The 21,986-nt window shown below is 46.5% G+C and overlaps 2 protein-coding genes across 2 annotated transcripts; both read left to right on the plus strand.

Moving 5' to 3' along the window:
• Window positions 1-3,948: 3,948 nt before the first annotated feature.
• On the plus strand, window positions 3,949-6,649 carry VC83_02541 (uncharacterized protein; the record flags this gene model as incomplete). The annotated part of the gene is made up of 3 exons (XM_024466202.1): window positions 3,949-5,096; window positions 5,241-6,213; window positions 6,471-6,649. The coding sequence occupies exons 1-3, from the start codon at window positions 4,734-4,736 to the stop codon at window positions 6,647-6,649; spliced, it is 1,515 nt and encodes a 504-aa protein (XP_024326128.1). The 5' UTR covers window positions 3,949-4,733.
• A 664-nt stretch (window positions 6,650-7,313) lies between these two features.
• On the plus strand, window positions 7,314-9,845 carry VC83_02542 (uncharacterized protein). Its single transcript, XM_024466203.1, has one exon. It carries the CDS (start codon window positions 7,775-7,777, stop codon window positions 9,284-9,286), a length of 1,512 nt encoding a protein of 503 aa, XP_024326125.1. The 5' UTR covers window positions 7,314-7,774; the 3' UTR covers window positions 9,287-9,845.
• Window positions 9,846-21,986: the final 12,141 nt, after the last annotated feature.

Here is a 21,986-nt window from a genome sequence, read left to right on the forward strand (position 1 = left end):
ACTTGAACGATATTTACGAGCTCATGTTAACTATCTCCAAGACAACTGGGTCGAATATCTTTGCATGGTAGAATTTGCAGCAAATGCTCTACCTTCAGACTATACAAAAATCAGCCCATTCTTTGCAAATAAGGGCTTCGAGCCAAGAATGAGTTTTGATATTAAGAACAGCAAGTTCCAAATAGCGCCACAGGAACACAAGGATATGATACAAAGCATGAAAGATATTTGAGAGTTTCTGCAAGACCAAATCGCACTCTCGCAAACTCGCATGGAGACATTCGCAAATCAACGCAGGAAAGCTGCACCAAGATATCAGGTTGGAGATCAAGTATGGCTATCTACACGAAATATCAGGACTCAGAGGCCATCGAAGAAACTCGATCACAAGCAAGTTGGTCCGTATAAGATTCTCGAACGAATTGGGCAAGTGGCATATCAATTAGAGCTACCACCAAGCATGAAGATACATCCTGTCTTTCACAGCAACCTCTTACGACTTGACTCAGATGATGCTTTACAAGGCCAGCACCATAAACCACCCCTGCCAATCGTTATAGAAGATGAACTTGAATGGGAAGTTGAAGAAATCCTAGACTCTAAATTCCTACGGAAGAAGCTGTTCTATATGGCAGCATGGAAGAACCACCCACCAGACAACACTTGGTATCCCGTGTAATGGTGGGTGCACCAGATGTGAGAATCTAGCCACCCAAGGGAAGGGATGATTTTACTAAGACAACACACTGTCTTAGGAAAAAGAGCCAAAGGGTCGTAGCTTAGACTATTCCACAATGCAGCAATCAGGTGTATGATGTAGTGGAGTGGTTTAGACAAGTTGTAACAAATGTTGAGTCTGAGAACTCAGGGATAAGTCAGAGGTTAGCACCTCACTGACTTTTCAGAAACAAGGAGTAACAAGATGAATGCTTGGAAGCTTGGAAAAGACGTGGAAGTATGTGATAGTCGATTTACTGTATTGTCTGCTTGCCCTTTCTTAAGGAAAGGGCAATCCTATTTATGCTAAAGGAATGTAGTTCTCTCATTTTCCAAGACTTTCCATGACTTACCAGGCTTGGTAACTGTAGTCGATGTAAGAGAATCCCATAGAACCATCTCTTAGGTTCGTAGCCTATAGGAAGTAAAAGGAGGTCCAAGGTCAGAGTACCCCTATAGACAAATTATGTCATAGACAAATTATGTCATAGCTTAACCAATCTTGTCGGTAACTAAAGAGCGATGACATATAATGAATCATAGAGGTTCGTAGGAGCTTTTAGAGCTATCGTTCATGCTCCTAGGCCTCTAGTTGGTAGAGATATGTCATGTGGTAGTATGAGTGATGTCATGTAATGAATCATAGAGGGTTGTAGAGATATGCTATGTGGTAATATCGGCCCAGTAACTAAGGAGCGATGACGTGTAATGAATCATAGATGGTTGTAGCAATCGTTGAGTAGTATTGCTCTTGTTGTTGGTGTGATAAGCCAAAATATGTATAGTGACTTGTAGGTTTGAGGAGGAGATTTCCAAGTTTGCTCTTGAGTTTGATAGCAAACTGAGTGCAACGAATGTCAGTATGACATCCCGCTACAAACTTCAACAATGCACCTGAACTCACACAAGCTTTCCACCGAAAATACCCACAGAAGCCACAATGATCTTACTCTTGATCAGGAGATCAATCTTAGTAGGGGGGGGGGTAGTGTTACGATTATAGCTTACAGCTTGTTATGGTTGTTATGGTTGTTATGGTTGTTATGGTTGTTATGGTTGTTATGGTTGTTATGGTTGTTATGGTTGTTATGGTTGTTATGGTTGTTATGGTTGTTATGGTTGTTATGGTTGTTATGGTTGTTACGGTTGTTATGGGTGCAGCTTTAGCCACCAAGGCTATAACCGCTAAGCGGACAACTGTATATTACGAGGAATAGCCCCACCTTCCTTCCTTCTTCTTCTTCTTCTCTCTTTAGATTTAATCTAGCTTATTATTTTCCGGACTGGCTTCTTGACCTCTGTGACTATCGTAACAGAGTTCTCAGAATCTGAGAATAGTGGCATCACGGATCCAGCATCATTTTTGCGCTCTTTAGAGCGCGTGGAGAGGCAATTAGTGGCCAAACAGGCCAATAACTTGGTTCAAGGCACGTTGGATGGATGGATGGTTTAGCTGAGGGGCTACTTCAGGTCTACTTCAGATCACTTTCTAACTTGATATTACTATAACTCGATATATTTATGCATGACCAATTACATCGACTTAACGAGATAATACTGTATGTTATCAGCTCTTTGGGTTGGGGAGGAGATGGATGCAATACTTGATCTATTTGACTGCTTCACAAAACAGCTTGGAGCTGCTACGAGGTGGAGGACTGCGGGGAGACGGAGAGGATAGGTGGAGGGAGGAAGGAATGTGAGCGAGATGCTGGCTGCAAGGGGGGTCTAGATCTAGATCTAGATCTTGCGTAGCTTCTAGGCAGCGGCAGGGGCCGTATGTGTTTGTACAGATCTAGATTTGGTAGGGTTTGTTTTTGGCGGTTTGGGTGTGTATTTGTATTACCCACCTCTTCTCACTCGGTGGGGAGCGGCGTTCTCCGCGCCTCCGCGGCGCTGGAGAGACTGTTCGCTGGTATGGTTTGATATTTACTTACCATAAGTAGGAGAGCAGAGGGACAGGAGCTGAGGAACAAATAGGTTAAAGAGGGGTAGATATCGAGGGGTAAAGGGGGATAACTGGGGGGCGCGAGAGCTGTGACGCAACAGCGGTATCCCGCATGATCGGTGCAGTGACCTACAATCGCAGGATCTCGATCTCGATCCCCCAATCATGCGGACGAGCACGCGAAGGGGTTGTGGTGAGGTATGCAAATTTATTCTCTGCTGCTGCCAAATGCGTGGGTCAACTGAGACAATCGAATCTCAAACAAACTTTGCCCCCCTGTAATACTTTCTCCCTCTAGCGGGTTGTGACTTCGCCAATCGCCTCAATCCCAATAAATTCAAGCGCGCGGCTCCTCAATTTCCCCCAAGACGCCGCCGCGATCCGCCGCCGGAATCTTACGCAGATCTCCCAGATCGACCTCCACTGGGTCCCAAGTACCCATAATCCAGAAACCGCACAAACCCAAACAACCCGAAAATTACAAAGTATCTAAACTCCACAAAACCAAGGACGTCCAATAAAACCGGAAATCCAGAAAACCAGCAAACGACTCTATCAATCCACTTCAAGCAAACAACGCATGGAGGCGGTTATCCGTCGAAAACAGGCCATTTTTCCGAGATGGGTTGGGGATGCAGTATCGATGTTTCACTACGTAGGGTAGCCATGATAGTTCGAGGGTATGTGGCGCTCGAGGTCTTGGGGAGGCTCTGTTTGAGGATGATACATTTTACCACAGGGATGAAGGTGGAATGATATGCAGTCTATCCTAGTGAGGAGTATACGCAGAGTATCTATTTAGGACATGATACTGTCATTAACTAAGACAGCCATGCAGCATTGAGAAGATAGAGCTATCCCCTCCACCACATCTCCCTCCTACAACATCTGCATCCCCCCATAAATATCCCGAAAGAGCTACGACGGCTAGCTCTTGCGCTTTACTCGCATTCCAAACTGCCTAGATCAAGAGACCTGCAGTACTTGTGCTCTAAGGTGCTTGGCTAGCGATGGGAATAACTGGGTGATAAGGTGGTGCTATAGAATTGCTTAGAAAGGGCAGGAATATAGTATAGGGATTTGTGCCGCGATGCAATCCTGCTGTAGCGACGCCGTAGCACGACTTATTTATGCCACGTGTTGAGCTCGGTTTATCTTATAGCGAAGGGTTACACACTATGTTCGCGACGCGAGGAGATGAGATTAGGAGGTTATTGGTCTGTTGTCTGCGATGGGTGGGTAATGGGCTGGAACAGCGAACTGAAGACTAAGCACTTGTGTGACTCTAGAAAATAACATGAGTAAGAATATCTATGCTGACTGATATGTTAAAACCAACCACCTACATACCGTCTTCTCTTCGGCCCACAACAACCGCAACAAATACCAAGCGCGACAAAGATATCACCATGCATCCCCTATTCTTCTACCTGCTTTTTTTCTCTCTCATTCTCTCACTCAGCTCTTACACTCCCACCGCTAACCTACCTACCTAACCTACCTACCTAACCCCGTCACCGCCAACAAAGAAACGACGCGTCTGTGTCCCGTAATACGCGGCACCGGATACCCGCGCCGTTGCACAGCTATATCCGCCTGCGCCTGTGCTCTTGCGACAAGGCGAGTGCGGTGGCGAAATGGGCGCGCTGCATTAGACCCCCCTCCTACTCATGGATTTGGAAGAGGAACTAGGAGGGCGATAGGTAGAAAGACTGGCGAAATATCGTTGAGATAGATGTGAGCACGAAAGGGCAGTTAGCCGGGAGAAATTTACCTGGCCCTCCGCGGACATCGGCACCCCCTGCCGACGGGGTCGAGGGGGTTATTATGTACGCGGGCAGATTGGGTGGGCGAGCTACGACGCTGCAAGCTAACCTCCTTCAGGCCCCCCTCCCTCCCGCCGGAGATGCGAGGCAGAGAGGCGAATTGGGGAGATGGGTTTTTAATCCCGATGTGGGGTCAAGGGGTAGGTATAAGGGGGGGTGGTTGCGCTGTTGGAGGGGTTGTTTGAGGGGCATACAGCTTTGAATCATCGCCACTTACCTACTTACCGATTAATTGTTTCGAGATGATACGAGAGTCTGCTGTTGTGGATGAGAAGTGTGGTGATGGTGGGGATGGGGGGAGTAAGAGTGAGATGGTGCAGGGGGAGCCGATTCAACGCCCACCGATACTACGACTAGCAGTAGGAGACTCACCGATGAAAGACGCTTCTGCGAGTTATCCAACAGACTCAACGACAGCAGATTCGACAACCTCCTCTCTCTCCGCGGTTTCCATCGCAAAATGGTCTGCCGTGACGTGCACATCTCCTACCATAGACAGCCCCAGCGGCACAGCAGACATCGAGCCACCACCCGACGGCGGGTACGGCTGGGTGTGCGTCCTCTCCTGTTTCTTAATCAACGCCTTCAGCTGGGGTGTTGTATCTGTGAGTCCCCCCTTCCCTTCCCTCCCATCCCATCTACCTCCCTCCCTCCACCCCCCCCCTCCCCCCCCTTTCACTTTCCACGTCCTCCCGCCCTGCCTTCTTCACCCCACTCCCACCACCAACCCCCGCACTAACCCCCACCAGTCCTACGGCGTATACCTAGCCTACTACCTCTCCCACCCCCTCTTCCCCACCGCCACCCCAACCACCTACGCCCTCCTCGGCGGTCTCAACTTCGGCACCGCCACCCTCTCCGCCCCCCTCCTGACCATCCTAACCCGTCGCTACGGTCCAGGGCGGTTAATCCTCCTCGGCGCCTTCTTGCAAACACTCTCTCTAATCCTCGCATCCTTCGCTACGGAGACGTGGCATCTCCACCTCACACAGGGGGTGTTGCTGGGGTTGGCGGTGGGATGCGCGTATATCCCGTCTGTAGCGATACTGCCACAGTGGTTTGAGGCAAGGAGGTCGATAGCGGCGGGGATTGCGGCGGCGGGGTCGGGGTTGGGGGGGGTGGTGTTTTCGTTTGCGACGCAGCCGTTGATTGATCGGTTTAGTCTGGCGTGGTCGTTACGCGCTATAGCTGTTATATCGGGGAGTATGTTGCTCGTCGCTGCGTTACTGCTACGCACGCGCAACGCCGCGATTCAACCCAAACAACACGGATTCGCGATCCGGCTGCTAGCGCGTTACGAGGTTGTGTTGTTGCTGGGGTGGTCCTTCGCCAGTCTCGTCGGATATATCGTCCTCCTCTTCAGCTTGTCGGATTTTGCGCAAGCGATAGGCATGAGCCCCCACCGCGCCGCAGACATAACAGGCCTCGTCAACGTCGGCACCGCGCTCGGCCGCCCCTTTGTAGGCGCATTAAGCGATAGATGGGGACGCGTCGAGGTCGCGGGGGTGGTGACGGCGGTGTGTGGGGTGAGTGTGTTTGCGGTTTGGGTGCCGGCGGAGATGGGGGGGGAGGGCGTGGTGATGCTTTTTGCGGTGTTGGCGGGGGCAACGCTGGGGACATTTTGGGTTGCGATTGGGCCGTTGTGTGTTGAGGTTGTGGGGTTGGTGGAGTTGCCGGCGCTGTTGTCGTTGGCGTGGGTGGTTATTGTTGTGCCTTGTACTGGTGAGTTTATGGATTTTGTTTTTGTTTTGTGTTGTGTTGTGGGTTTTGTCTCTGGGTGTTGTGTTGTGGGTGTTGTGTGTATTGTCTCTTGAGTCGTGTGTTGTGGGTGTTGTGTGTATTGTCTCTTGAGTCGTGTGTTGTGGGTGTTGTGTGTATTGTCTCTTGGGTCTTGTGTGTTGTGGATGTTGTTGGATTCAGTTCACGAGTTATAACCCCCCGAGGTAGCAGCTACACCGAAGCTAACACCCACCAAACAGTCTCAGAGGTAATAGCCCTCAAACTCCGGACCCGCGGCACGGCACACCCCTACATCGGCCCGCAAGTCCTCGCCGGCACGGCATACCTCGTGGCAGCGGGCATCATGCTCGAGCTATGGCGCGTTCATCGTCGGAAAGCGGGAAGGGCGGCGGCAGGGGTGGATGTTGAAGAAGGGTGATGGGAGGTGATGGAGGAGGTGATGGAGGAGGTGATGGAAGAGGGTGATGGAGGAGTGATGGAGGAGATGATGGAGGAGTGATGGAGGAGATGATGGAGGAGTGATGAAGGAGGTGACGGAGGAGTGATGAAGGAGGTGATGGAGGAGGTGATGGAGGAGTGATGGAGGAGGTGATGGGAGAGGTTGTTGACAGCAGGTGGAGGGAAAAGTATGACACACACGGGATCAGGGAGGAAGGAGCGAGGTGACTAGCTCGGCTTGGGGAAGCGGAATGCGTCGGTCGGGAAGGAAGTGGGGGGATGATGGGAAAATCTGTATACTCGAGTACTGTACTCCGTACCCTTTACCCTTTACCTCTCTCCTCGCCCTCTGTCCTCTCTCCTCGCCCTCTCTCCTCCCCTGCAACCCGCGCTAAAACACGCCCTTGGGGACGGCAAAGCAGCGAGCAGGGATCGCCCCGTACCCATCAAGTACCCACCAAGGTGCATGGGGCGTGTTCTTGGCACCTGGGTCGATGATGAAATGGACAAGGAATGAAGATGGAATGGATGATATGGTGGAAGTTACGGAGTACAGGGAAAGGGGACGAGAGGTACGAGACCCATGGTGATGGAGGGGAGAGTCCCATGGTTATTTATGACCAATCGCCCTTACCTTTTCCTGCCCCTCCTTCCTCCCTCCTTCCTCCCTCCTTCCTCCCTCCTTCCTCCCTCCTTCCTTCCTCCTTCCTTCCTCCCACGGTCCGTGTATAAGATCGCCTTTGTCCACTTGATGCTTCACTTTTTACAACCATGACTTATTGCGCCGACGTGTCTATCCAAGAGACACACACTGCCTAGACGACCATTCTGTCGTGATGTTCAGTGATATATTCGACTTGACGTCTCGGAAGTGATATCCACGCCTGCACTCACAGGACTTGTCACAAACATTTCCAACCTCACAACCTCACAACCTCACAAACTCACAAACTCACAAACTCACAAACTCACAAACTCACAAACTCACAAACTCACAAACTCACAAACTCACAAACTCACAAACTCACAAACTCACAAACTCACTCACAAACTCACAAACTCACAAACTCACAAACCCAACACCACCACCACAACCACCACAACCATGGGCCTCCTCCTCTTCTCCCCCGCCTCCCTCCGCAACATCGAAGTCATCCTCTCCGCCGACCCTCCCAGCCCAACCCCCACCCCCAATCCCATCCACTCCTACACCACCTACGATGACATCCGGGGCCACATCCTCCTCACCACCAGCATCCCCCAGTCCTTCTCCTCCGTCGAAATCTCCCTCCTCGGCACCATCCGCACCACCCACCCCGATCACATCGCCCCCATCATCGCGGCTGCGGGGACGCAGCACGTATTCCTCAAACTCACTATGCCGCTTCCCCCCTCCGCCTACCTCGACAACGACGGGTCAGAAACCCACCACCTCGCCCCGGGGCAGCCGCTAAAAATCCCATTCCACTTCGTTGTACCAGCGCGCCTACTACCGGTGGCGTGTACGCACGATCTCGAATCCCCCGCCATCCACGACGCGCATCTGCAACCCCCGCCGTCGCTAGGGAACTCCCTCCTCCCCCGCGACGACCTCACGCCGGAGATGGCGAGTGTCACCTACGGCATCCACGCTAAGATCATGTCCGTCCCGCCCAGCGCGTCAAGCTACCCGCAGACTCTCGCTTCGACGTTGCGGAAAATCCACGTCGTCCCCACGTCTCCCGAGGCTCCTCCCCTGTCGGCGGGGAAGGATAGTAGTAGATACGTGCTTTCGAAGACGAAATCCCTACGCCGCGGGGTCTTCAAGGGGAAACTAGGAACCCTAACCCTCACCACCACCCAGCCGCGCGCCTTCAGCCTCCCTCCCCCGCCGATGAACCATACCGCCCCTACGCCATCAACGCTAGCAACACTAACCCTCCGCTTTGACCCCGCGGACCCCTCATGTCTCCCACCCCGTCTGGGGGCGCTGACGGCGAAAATCCGGGCGACGACTGTGCATTCGATTAGACCGGCTAGGGGGATCCCGGATGAGGAGACGAGGAGTAGTCCGTATGAGATACACAACGGCGCGTATAGCACCCAGGTCTCGCTGGCGTCGCATGAGGTTACACCTGCGGCGGCGCCGTGGACTTATGTTGTGCCTGCGCCGGCGTATGAGAGGCGGGATTCGGGGTATTCGACTGCGGAATCTGAAGGGGAGGTGCACGCTGCGGCTGCGGGGGAGGCGGGAGGGGGGAAGACGGGGCCGTATTATACGGCCACCATTCCCCTTCCTCTAAATCTGCCGGGGAATAAAACTTGGGTCCCTACATTCCACTCCTGCCTCGTCTCGCGGTTCTACACACTCATGATTAGACTCATGGTTCACCCCCCGGGCAAATCAGCAGTGCGGAGTAGCTTGGCGTTGAAGGTCCCGGTGCAAGTCCTCGGGCAGGGGAGGGCGGGAAGGGAAGAAGCGTTTGAAGCTGGCGGAAGAGCAGTAGTGGAAGGCGCGGGGCTGGGATGGGAGGGTGAGGGAGGTGGCGATCTAGATATGGGTGGTGTCGTGGAGGGCTTGGCGGGGGATGAGTTGCCGGGCTATGTTACGCCTGCTACGAGGTTGAGGAGGAGGTGAGGGGTTTGTATCTGGATCTAGATTCAGCGACCTGGATTTTGTGTTGTGTTTGAGTTGCGGATGTTGGGCTTGGGCTTGGAAGAGGGAAGAGAGAAGAATAGATTGCATGTGCAGCTGGTCCTGGTCAAATCGATTACTGGACGAAACGGCTGATGTTGGAGGAAGCGGAGATACCCCATGTTTCAACACTACTATCGGCGGGCGAATTAAAAAAAAGCGGCAGTGCCTGATTGAGCGAATTGTAATTTTTGGTTTTTTTTCGATGGGTTTTATGGGTTTTATGGGTTTTTTGGGTTTATCACATTGGTTTAAATGGGCTGGCTGTTTATTGTACTCGAGTAACGAACATGTATAACGAACCGGCCAAACAAGCGAACCGGCCAATCCATTTTACACCTTAAATCACGAATTTCATAACTTAATATCTCAACAACCCTTTAATAATAAGTTATAAAAATATGTACTTAGCCTTTTATAAGCATTTAAAGTACTCTATTTGATTTTTAAAGCAATTAGTATTGTAGTTATTAAGATACTAAGAATTAGGTCAAAAGTGGGGGCTAAAACTCAATATCTTAATAACTACAATACTAATTGCTTTAAAAATCAAATACAGTACTTTAAATGCTTATAAAAGGCTAAGTACATATTTTCATAACTTATTATTAAAGGGTTGTTGAGATATTAAGTTATGAAATTCGTGATTTAAGGTGTAAAATGGATTGGCCGGTTCGCTTGTTTGGCCGGTTCGTTATACATGTACGTTAGTAGCATACATAATTTAAATTAAGGGTAAAAGAATCATATACCATGTAAACTAGTAAAAATGAATCGCTTACCCCTGTGATACTATTTTTTGATTTTCTACTGTGCTAAACCGTAATAGGAAGGCCCCCCCCCCCCTATTCGGCCCACTTTCACCGATCCCCCTTCCTCCACCAATTCGACTAACACCATACCGGCTCCGAAGGCTCGAAAGCCATCTTATCGCCTTGCTGACTTGCCAGCCGCCGCCCTCATTGTGGCAAGCCCTGACTGAGAAGTCAGGCGGGTCCGTATGTCTGCTCTCAGAGAGCTCTCCGTGCCAGAAGATGGCACGGAGTTTGACGATTTAGATGCTCTCGTCCGGGCCCTTGATGACTGGGCTGTCAAAACAAAGTTCTCTTTTTGGACGGCTGAAAGGGACTCGACAAGAGGGCGCTGGATATGTGCCGAGTTAGAGAGCTCTGGCTGCCGCTGGCAGTGCAGAGCCTTCCTTAATAATGATAAAGCTTGGCAGCTCGTCATTACTGAGAGAGAACACTCTTGTATTGGCCGAGGAGTCTGCTCCTTTGGGTCCTCCTCGAAAAAGGAGTGGTTGGACCTAGTAGTAGCCTGTCATATTAATATAACGAAGGTTACTCGGCCAAAGGAAATCGTTGACCTCCTCCGCATACGTTTTGCAGAGGAGATCAGCTACAAGATTGCGCAGCTTTGTAGGCTGCGCCTTCTTGATGGTGATATAGGTCGGCAGCGGCATAGCTTTCAGCTATTGCCGGCCTATAAGTTCCTCCTAGAGAGTAGGTCTCCAGGAGTGCAAGTTGATCTCGTCCGAGATCGTCATAGTATGCACCCCTTTTCCTTTTTTTACTTCTTTATTCCTCTATACTAACTATCTACAGACTGCTTTCAGCGGATTTTTGTGTGCCCTGTGCAATCGCGGGGCACTTTCTCCTTGTGCCGGCGCCTTGTTGCTGTTCACGGGACCTTTTTGAAGGCCCGTTTCATACTTACTTTGTTACTCACCGTTGGCATCGATGCCAACGGCGAGAACGTTCTCCTGGCTTGGGCGGTGGTGGAGTCCGAGAATCGGGACTCCTGGGAGTGGTTCTTCCAGCATCTCCGGTGGTCTATACCAGAGATCTCACTGGAAGAAAGCACCCTTATCTCAAATCGAGACAAAAGTCTCCAAAAAACAGAAAAAACTCTCGAGAAGATGGTGATAGTGGCTTAGTGTTGCCACCATCTTAAAGAGAACTTCACTGAGAAGTTTGGGAGGAGACTGGCTCCTCTGTTCTGGAAAGCAGCTCGAGCACCTACTCGTGTTGCTTTCGAAGCTGTTTTAGACAGCCTTAGAACAGAGAAGCCAGAGGCTGCGGCCTATCTCTTGGCTTCTGAGCCAGAGAAATGGGCTGAGTCGATGTTTCGTGGGCGTCGATATGCCCACGATACATCGAATATTGTAGAGAGTCTGAATAAGACTCTCCTTTCCGATCGAGAGCTCCCGATCGTTGAGCTCCTCGATGCCATTTGGCATCGAGTTATGTCAGCGCGCGGAGAGCGCCTTGCTGCAGCTAACAAACTGTTAGCTGCAAGCCATAATACTACACCTTTCGTTGATGGTGTAGTATCAGAAGGAAGAGGATGGGCACAAGGCAACATATGCCAAGTGTCCTCTCCTTCTGAAGCACGAGTGATTCAGCCCAATGGGCGAATCTTCCTCGTTGATCTTGCAGCAAGAACATGCTCTTGCCGCAAGTATCAAGCAAATGGCATACCCTGTGGGCATGCCATGGCCTTAATCTTCGCCCGTGGGGACCAAATAAGTCCTTACTTACCTGACGCTTTTTCGGCTGCCCAATGGGCAGCCCAATTCGAGGCTCCAATGCCTCCTGTCGACGTTTTGGAGCTAGAGGTCATTGAAAATGACCCCTGCGAGCCTCCTATCACTCGGGTGCCTCGCGGGAGGCCTAAAAAAGAGAGGTTTCGGAAGGAGGCAGCTCGCCGGAGGGTCCGGCGAGCTGGTGAAATAGGAATAGAGGTTTATGGGCTTGAACCTCTTCCACCTACTCCATCCTTGCGCTGTAGAACCTGTGGAGAGACAGGTCACAACGCCAGGACATGCCGCCATCCTCACAATTGAGGATGGCGGCATGGTTTCTATGATTATGGGCTAGGGCGAGCAGGGGTGGAGGCACTATGTGGGGAGGGCGCATGGTATATAGTTCTTTTTTGCAATTACATGGTATATGATTCTTTTTTACTAGTTTACATGGTATATGATTCTTTTACCCTTAAATTAATTATGAATCTACTCCATTTGATTTTGATTTTGATTTTCTCAGAGCCACCACCCCACAGAAACTCTTCCCCCGGGCCACCCGATTAGTATTTAAAGGCACTGGAGACGCGCTTGATTCAGCTGGGCAGAGATGGCAATTCTGCCACAATGGCATATAGAGAGATGGTACGCGTGCCGTGTTAGCCAGCCATTTACCTGTCTGCGTGTCTACCTATCTGTCTGTCCGTCCATCTGTCTGCCGTATTCTCGTGACGAGAAGTGACAGAACACTGTCGACAACGACAACCCCTGATGTACTTGGTGCCCGACGTGACCGTCCAGTACTCTCTATCACGTGCTAATGGCTCCATATTCTATCCTCCGAAGATGTTGCATGAAAGCAATGAAGGCATAGCCGAAGATAAGACACTTGCATACAGTTCTAGTTGGTGTAGAGTAGCTCAAAAGCTTCGTAGGCATAGTTAGTAGTAGTGCGCTAGCACGAGTCTGTGGCGGTGTCGTTATTAAATCACTAATATTTCGGTCGAGGTACACTCATCATGTGTATTGTATTCCTGCTTGGAAGGAGCTGCCCCACATGATGTCGGCGAAGACATGGCACATGTGCCAAAGTGTCGAAATCAGTTCTATATCGATGATCAAGGTGATATAGTCAAGGCGTAAATATGCAGCGCACCTAAAACAGCGCGCCTAAAACAGAGCGCAATCGAAATCGGCCAATGCTGTAATTGGTTGGTCGGCGGGAGCCTTATGCTAGTGGAGCTGCATGGTCGATGATGTGAGGTTCTAGTCTGGCAGTGACAATCTCGGTGTAGTATCTCTTCTCACGGAGTTGTAGACGAAATACTTGGTGTTCCACCCACTCGCTTCGCTCGTAGGTGGTGACAGCATGTTGTGCGTGGGACAGCAAGATGTGCGTACACCGCTACTTTGATATATAGAGAAAATAATAGTATTCTTCATAACATAATATCTACAATGCCTCAAAATAACGATCCTAGTAGGACTGCTCGCCTTAATGAGGCCTAACTGTTCTCCTTAAAACAACCAAGTACATATACAATTGCTTGGGTTGCAAATAAATCCAATGTCAACCGTGAGACACTCCCACGTCGTATTACTATGTCTCCTTAATTACCCCACAGAGATAGCAATCGAGTCTTATCTCAATTGCAAGAGACTGTAGTCTGTCAATTCATATACGACCAACTTAAGCGCGGGGTCCCTGCCAACCAATCTATGATACTACGGGTAGTTGTAGACTTATGACCTAATCGTACAATACCATCACAATGGTGGCTACAACGCTTTCTAAAAGCACACCCTAAATTTTATACAATTCACACGAAGACGTTAAATACATCGGAAGCAAGCACAAAAGAAAGAGTTGTTTGAAAAATTCTTTCTCACATACAACGCCCTTATTACAAAACATAACATTAAGCCATATAATTTATGGAATGTTGATGAGACAGGCTATATGATTGGGTGTTATAAGTCTACAGCTGTTATTGTACCAATTGATATAAAGCAGTAGACTGTTAATAATCCTTAGAATTGGCTCTCTGTTACTGTAATTAAGGCAGTAAATGCAAGTGGTGCTGCACTTGCAGAACTATCATTATCCCTAGCAAACTTCATATAGATTCATGGTATAATGATGACGTTGAGCCAAATGCTCTCATTATTGTAAATGAGAGTGGGTATTCAAACGACTACATTGCAATCTAATACCTTATGCATTTTATCTAACTAGCATATGGCAGTAGATGATACTCGCCTCTTATTAGTTAACGGCCATGACTCTCATAAAACAGAGCGCTTTCTTACATTAGCAGAAGAGCATAACGTTGTTATTTGCTACCTTTCTATACAACACATCTATTACAACCTCTTAATGTAGCAGTTTTTAAATAGTGTAAACACTTTCATCAAAAGGCACTTGATTAAGCAGTATGTAGCTACTTGTGCTGCCTGAAAGTCTGTTGACAGTCTGTGCACCACAGCCAATTAGAGTGTAGGAATTGAGACAGCACCGATGTACCCAAGTACGTAGATTTTGTAGAATATGAGAATCAATGAAGCAATTGCCAACAACTCAACTCAACTATGGCAGAAAATCTCAATACCATTACGTTGCAATCATTACTCTACGAGTATTTACAAAACTATCATTTACAGAGATTAGAAAGGAGCTTGGAGTATCAAAAGAAGCAGCTGGGAATATATGGCAGAAAGTAGTTCAAAGAGTAGGGAATACAGATATTCACAACCTTCTTGAAAATATTACCTCATAACCATGAAGCGGAAGGCCTCAAACGATTGAGAAGGACTCTCAAGAGTCACTACAAGTACGATCTCTACTACTTGAAAATCCATTCAACACATTTCAACAAGTTATTGATAAAGAAAACCTACTATACACACGATCAATTGTTAAACAAGTTGCAAAGAATCACTCAAGCATCAAAATTCCCTACCCTATTGTATGCAAGAACATTTGCCTTAAGCCCTACTTGGATAATATTATTCCTTCTATACGATTACAATTCTGCAAATGGGCATTGTCTGAACTTGAAGCAGGATTGATTTTTATTTTCTCAGATGAATCCTACATCAACTTCAGAGGGAATCCACATAAGAAGCGGCGGATAACAGTTCAATGGGGTCAAACAGCAGAGAGTATAGCAATTCAACAGAAGAAGTCATTATTTTAAGTCATGTTTTGGGGAGCAATGAGTTCTGAAATCTCTATACCACGCCCTTCTCATTCATGGATTCCTAAAAGTATAGAAGAGAAGCAGATACACATATATAAACTATGAGATATAGATGCATATTGGAAATCAAAGGCAGAGAATGAGCTTATAAGAGCAACAACAGTTGGAACTCTTAAGTACAGATTTATTGAAACTCTTAACATAGATATTCAGAATGGTGAACGCAAATGGAAAAAGGCACAAGTTGCATCACAAGAGTTTGGAGATACAGAGGTATAGAGTAGAGGGTGGCAATCAGAATGGCAAGAAGTTTCAAAGGGCGGGTTTGATTGGTTTCTATATCGAGAGATGGTTCTTATTCCTCTTCTCTTCCCCTACTTTCGAAAAATAAAGGTTTGATTTGCCTCAAAGCATTCTAGCATATAAGACAGCCATTGCCTTAAATGACTGGATAATTCCTTGATCTAAAGGCTGGAATTGACTTGTTGAATTAGCAGGTAGCCAGCAGATTCGTATATTTGTAGGTGGAGGTGCTAATTCCAATGCTGTATAATGTGCTCAAAAGTTGTCCATTGTTAAGAGGACTTGCCTTGTGCTTCCAATATGTAAATAGAAAGCTTGGAGCCATTCGACCATCACTGTGGTATTCATCCATGCTTTTTGATTCCATCTCCATTGCCCTCCCATAGTTGCAACATTGATATTCTTTAGAGCTCGTGGGGTCTTTGCTTTGCCAATAATCCAGACATTAAGTCAGTAATTTCCAGTTGCATTCGCACAGAGTACTAAAGAGACTCGTGCTTTTTCCTTCTTCAATCCTGGCTGTGTACAAGTTGCAAGCCCCCTCGATGGTGTTATCTTCCAAAATAATCCTGTTTCATCCATATTGTATATATCTTCCTCTTGAAACTCCCCTGCCAATGTTCGTAGGGCATTCATCTCCTCGTCTGCTATTGCTGGAACAGATCCTGTCTCACCATGTTGTGTGTGCTCTTTGATGTTATGTCTTTTTTTGAATTTCTGCATCCACCCATTACTGAATTCGGGACAAGTTTGATTGGCATATTGAGGTAGTTGCTGCCAGGTCTGCTGGGCTTTCTGTCGAAGAAGTTCTCCACTAGTTACTCCTCCTTTCTCTTCAATGTGGTGCTGCCAAAGGATTAAGATCTTCTCAAGATCTGGCCACTGCCCAAGGTGAAGGCATGTTCGATTGCTGGCTGTAGTATTATCAACACTGTCAAAGTGTGATGAAAGAGACTCAGAAACACTTGATTAGCTGATCTTCTGGTTATACTGCTTTTGGAACCACTCAATACATGCCTTTTGCGAAGGTCATGGGTGTTGTTTATGTGCCCAAGCCCGTAAAGCACATCGCTGTTCAAGCCATATCTGCTGTTTCCGTGGCATATTTGATAGCTGTATGTAAGGATGCCTCCTTACCTAGATACTCGAAGAACCTGCCTCAGAGCTGTTATGGTCACTACAAGCATGAAAACCAACTCAGTGTGGTTTCGAACAAGCAGAGGAGCACATAGCGAGTTACACTATAGTGGGGGACGGTAAGGCTGTAGGGTTCAGGGTCGATACAGACCTGTTGCGGTGGAAGGTTCAGGGCTAGGGTTGGGATAACCGAGTCGGGCCCGTTTCGGGTACTTAAGGAAACAGACTCAACGGGGTTCCCCCTTCATCTTTTTTGTATCCTTCGTAGTAGACCTATAGGATAGCATCTGTTTAGCCTCCGACTCACACTCTCATATGCTATTACTGTGAGCTGGGTGCCCTGTGTCCTTACACTGTAATGATGAAATAGTATACGATAAGAGAATAATTGATGATGTTGTAAAGATATCATGAATATCGTATTTTGTATTGTATTTGAATTGGTTCCAGAAACAAAATTGCACTACTGAGGATATTGGACTATTGAATATCGCACTAAGGAGGTTATACTGTACTTACAAGTCCCACTTATTATGCACAGACTGTTAACAGACTTTTGGGCAGCACAAGTATGACTATAAGTATAAGCTAGTACGTACCTTTTAGACCTCCTGAAAATCCAACGGCAATCTCTAACTTAACTGTATCAGCCTGTATACAGGTCTGTATCATATATGGCAATACTAAGTCAGTGCGTTTTTCAAATTCTAATACGGATCCAGTGCGTATTCAGTTCTTAATACTAGCCATATACAGGCTGTATACTAGCTGTATATGGATAGTATTTAAGCCTTAATACTAGCTGTATATAGCTAGTATTAAGGCTTAAAATTCGAAACAAGGGGTTCGAATAACCTCAATTAATAATTAGTTATATGCTATATATTACTACAATGACTTCACAACTATCTGATGTGCTGTTATAGCACGACAGTGAGCGATTTGACAGTGAACGATTTGAAACCCCAAGTTCGCCTATACTTAAACGTACACTATCCTCTTCCTCTGTCTCTATAATAACAACTACAAGCAAACAATTTTCAAAGGTCTAGGACCATACACCTATTAGCCGCTACGATATCATTTGTAACCACTAGGGCAGGTTAATATGGCATTGTAGATACTGTCTAAAGGAGTATCTTGAGTTTAGCAGAACGAAGATTATTACAAGGCACCTAAAAGAACATGACACTGCTCTACTTAGGAATCTTAAACTACCTCAATTCAAAGCAGCATTGCTAATGCTTTCGATAAAACTAAGGATGTGAATTATAAATGCTACTGTCTCTCTAATATTACAACTTAAGTCTTGGACCCTACTGTTGTTGAGCAGCTATATGTACGATGGATTACAACTTGTAGAGTCCCTTTCCATATAGCAACACTATTGAATTTAGGGCATTACTCTACTACCTTAATCTAGAAATTGATAACTGGCTACCAAACTCTATTCTAACAATACAGATATGGACGTTGCATACATACAAGGCTCAAAATCAACAAATCAAACGTGACGTACAATCAGCTCTCTCGAAAGCCCACTTTACAGTTGACCTCTAGACTTCTCCTAACTCCCTTGCAATTCTCAGCATAATCACACACTATAAATCTGAAACTAGCCAATTAGAATGCTCTGTTCTCTTGCATTACAAGAACTAGATGGCGAGCATACAGGTTAATAGCATTATAGTAATATTTATAGTAATCAGCTAACATATACAGGACTTATTATAAGAAGACGCCCCTACACCTCTACTTCACCAAGACACAGATGGCAGTTTGGCAGAACTTTGTATCATGGAGCTTCGATGGTGAACAAGTCTACCTTCCTGGCCCTGCTAACTAGTACCCTAATGGCTATGTGTAAGGACACAGGGCACCCAGCTCACAGTAATAGCATATGAGAGTGCGAGTCGGAGGCTAAGCGGATGCTATCCTATAGGTCTACTATGAAGGATACAAAAAAGATGAAGGGGAAGCCCGTGAGTCAATTGTCTCAAGTACCCGAAAACCATCTGACTCGGTTCCGACTCAGTTAGCCCACCCAAATGATCACATGTGACCCCGCAGCTACCCAGAGTCTACTCCCTAGAATGAGAGACGAGAAGGCATCCTTCCACTATGATACTGAGTTCTATGGCTTTTAGTTGGATTCTGATGCAATTGGCGCCTTTCGGGTCTAGGAGAAGTTGAGAGAAGAGACTCAGCCAGCTGAGTACAAGTGGATCCTAACATCTAATGACAGATTGTTGCTGTTGTCCCTAACCAAGGAATCTAAGGAGCTTCTCTCCTAGTTCTACAATATGTAGATCAAGTGCTGCTTTTAAAATATACTAGATAGCCTATTGCACTACTTTCTATACTACAAGCCCTCATTAAAGTAAGTTATATACTTCAGTTCATTTTTCATTGTGTCACGTAGTTAATACGGCCTGTATATGGCTAGTATACGGGCTCTGTATCATATTAACCAGTGCTAGTGCATATTGAGTTAAACGTATATGCACTAGGTACAAAAATGAACCTGTATACAGACCGTATAATACCATCTAATACACTGCTCTAACTGTCTGTACAATTCAATCTACTTTACATGTAGTAGAGTAGAAGGCAGCAAAGGCAAGGGCGTAGAAATCAGTATAGAAAGGAGGGCAGTTATATGCATTAGATGCATGGAAAATGCAGGAAGAGAAGGAAGCAAAGTTGCAACCAAAAGCAGATGCAAGAGCAGCAAGGAAATCAGACTAAGTAGTAAAGCAGCTACAATCGCAAGCATGTAAAATCAAAATTTAAGAGCGTAAGGTTGAGAGGAAGCAGGTAGCAGAGCGGAAGAAGGAAGGTTGAAATCAAAAGTGATAATTTTATGGTATAGTAAGGATCAAAGTGATAGTAGTAGCAATAGTGGCAGTAGTGATAGTGATAGTAGTTCTATTGAATCTATGTTTTAATATATAGTTATACAATGTACATGCATAGCAAAAGCGACAGCTTAGCAAAAGTGACAGTTTTACACACCTACGTAACAAACTTCATAACAATTTTACCATAACAAAAGATAACAATTAAAACTACTTGGAATCCTCTTGCATAGACATGTCTACATCCTCCTAACACGTGCACGCATTATGTCTAGTTTAGGCACAGTTGCCATAGCGCCATGTATGCATTTCCACCTGTGGCTTCTAACCACTCCTCAACTAGGTTTCCTGCCCTACCTACTACGAAACATCCTTCTCATCCTGTAACTCCTAACCATTCTATAGACGAAGTAATCCTCCTTGCCACAGATGATTTTTTTTAGCCCTCTAGTGTTTGCTAAGCAGCTCATTTGCCTCGCATAATGTAGTAACATCTGCTTGCACTAACGTAAGTCGTGGCGTACTGGCGGTAATGGCGTACTGGTGGCCTTTTTTGTAGTTCTACTACCTGTTGCTGTTGACTTCTGTCAAGTCGCCTCCTCTGCTTCCACGACCTGTAGCTGCAATTCCCTTGTAGAAATATGAAAATGACCCTTTAAAATTGCTCGCTTGCCTTTTTGCTGTACTCTCCGAGCTTGAACAATTGATCATAGATTGTCAGTATCACGTTGTTGTAGAAAATTGCATGTATTTAGTCGCTCTGTTGCATCTGCTAACTTTTGAATATATCGCTTTGTAGGTGTGTTTAACACTGTACGGGCACACCAAGCGAGTGCAAAACCGACGCAACAACATGACAGATCAAGAACTCAAGGTCGACAATGCCAAGAGGGCTGATATAGCAGCTACTGCATACGCTGTCAAGAAACTCAGGGACATGCAAGCTTTCAAAGACCTTGGCCCAGTGGAACAAGAAGAGAAGATTCAATCCAAGAAGGACGAAGTGCGACTCAGATGGTAAGCTCCCTCCTCCTACTTTATAGTAATCATTATAGTAACTAGGAAACAGCATTCAGGATGGTAACCATGCTTCTATTGTTCAACAACACCTTGGGATTGGAGAAGGTGGAGGAGCGTACGCGGTTTGGGATGACAACAACCAGGATTGGGAAACCGTAAGATGAGGCCGATGAAGTTGCCAATGAAACTATGTGGAGAGCTGACGAATTGGCCAATGGTATTGGGATCAATGAGATTGAGAAGGTCCAGCTGGAAGTGGAGACCCAGACTGAAGCCTCAACCAAGGTATGATCAGCTACATTATTATGGTACTACTACTAATATAGACACAGAGAGTGGAGGAGCTTGCCTTCACCATTTGGTGCTGTAAATGGTCGACGGCATACAAGTCAACTCTGAAGCTTCTGAACAAAGTGAATACGGACCCCGACTTCCTCAAGAACCTTCCTCCAGCAATTGGTAAGGAGACTGGGTAAGAGTCACTATGGTAATCATTATAGTAATCAGCTAACACGCACGTACAGAATATACTATGAGAAGACTCCCCCTCACCTCTACTTCACAAAGCTTCAATTGGCCATCTGGAGAAACTTTGCGTCGTGGAACTTTGAGGATGGCCAGGTCTCTCTCCCCGGCCATGCTAAGTGGTATCCTGATGGATATGACACTACCCAGTATGGATTTCAATTGGATTCAGACGCTACTGGTGTATTCAAGGCTTGGGAAATGTTGAGGGAGGAAGCTGAACCAGTGGACTTCAAATGGATTCTCCCATCTGAGGATAGATTGTTCCTGTTGCCACCAACGAAGGAGTCTGAGGAGTTTCTTGCCCGGTTCTATGGTATGTAGATCAGGTATTACTTTCAGAACAGTCTAGTTAGCTCAATACGCTACTCTACACTATACTCCTTAGTTTACCATAAATATTACTATAATTGGCTCTTATTCTCAAAGGCCCATATTACTGAAACCTACTATAAAAATATACTTCACAAGCAATCTAAAATATTCTAAAGAGGAAAATTCAAGCGAACAGAGAGGTTACAGAATAGATATATACCTTGAGAATTATTCAAGCAGTTGTTTTATTTTCTTTAAAATAATATAATCTTGATATTTTTAAATTTCATGTCTTATAACCAATCTTTAAGTTCACCAATACATGCACATACCTATAGTGATGTATTTTCTCTCGATGATCCTCAATCAAGCAACATAACACCTGAGGTTGAGTCCTCTCAACAACTTAACTAGCAATGGGATGGTTTAGTAAAGATCCAAGGTCTTAATGTGCTAAAGTGGACGCCTTCAAAAGCAGAACTATTTAATGACTGGTGGCATCATCAGTCCTGGTATAAAGAGCAACCAAATCTGTTCCTGAGTACTGATAAGCAAATCAATTGGGGGTCAACAACTCGGACTTCTAATGTATGGAGAGACTCTGACCAAGGTGCTTGGAAATCAACTGGCGAGCCAATTGTTATTTGCCAAAAATGTTCCAAAATACTCAGTCACCCAAGTGTGAAGGGTGCAGGGACAAGCGCAATGAGCTCCCATCTTAGATCAGCTGGATGTTTAAGGAAATCATCTTGTCATTCCAC

Source organism: Pseudogymnoascus destructans (assembly GCF_001641265.1).
Source record: "Pseudogymnoascus destructans isolate 20631-21 unplaced genomic scaffold scaffold_5, whole genome shotgun sequence".
NCBI classification, from domain to species: domain Eukaryota; kingdom Fungi; phylum Ascomycota; class Leotiomycetes; order Thelebolales; family Thelebolaceae; genus Pseudogymnoascus; species Pseudogymnoascus destructans.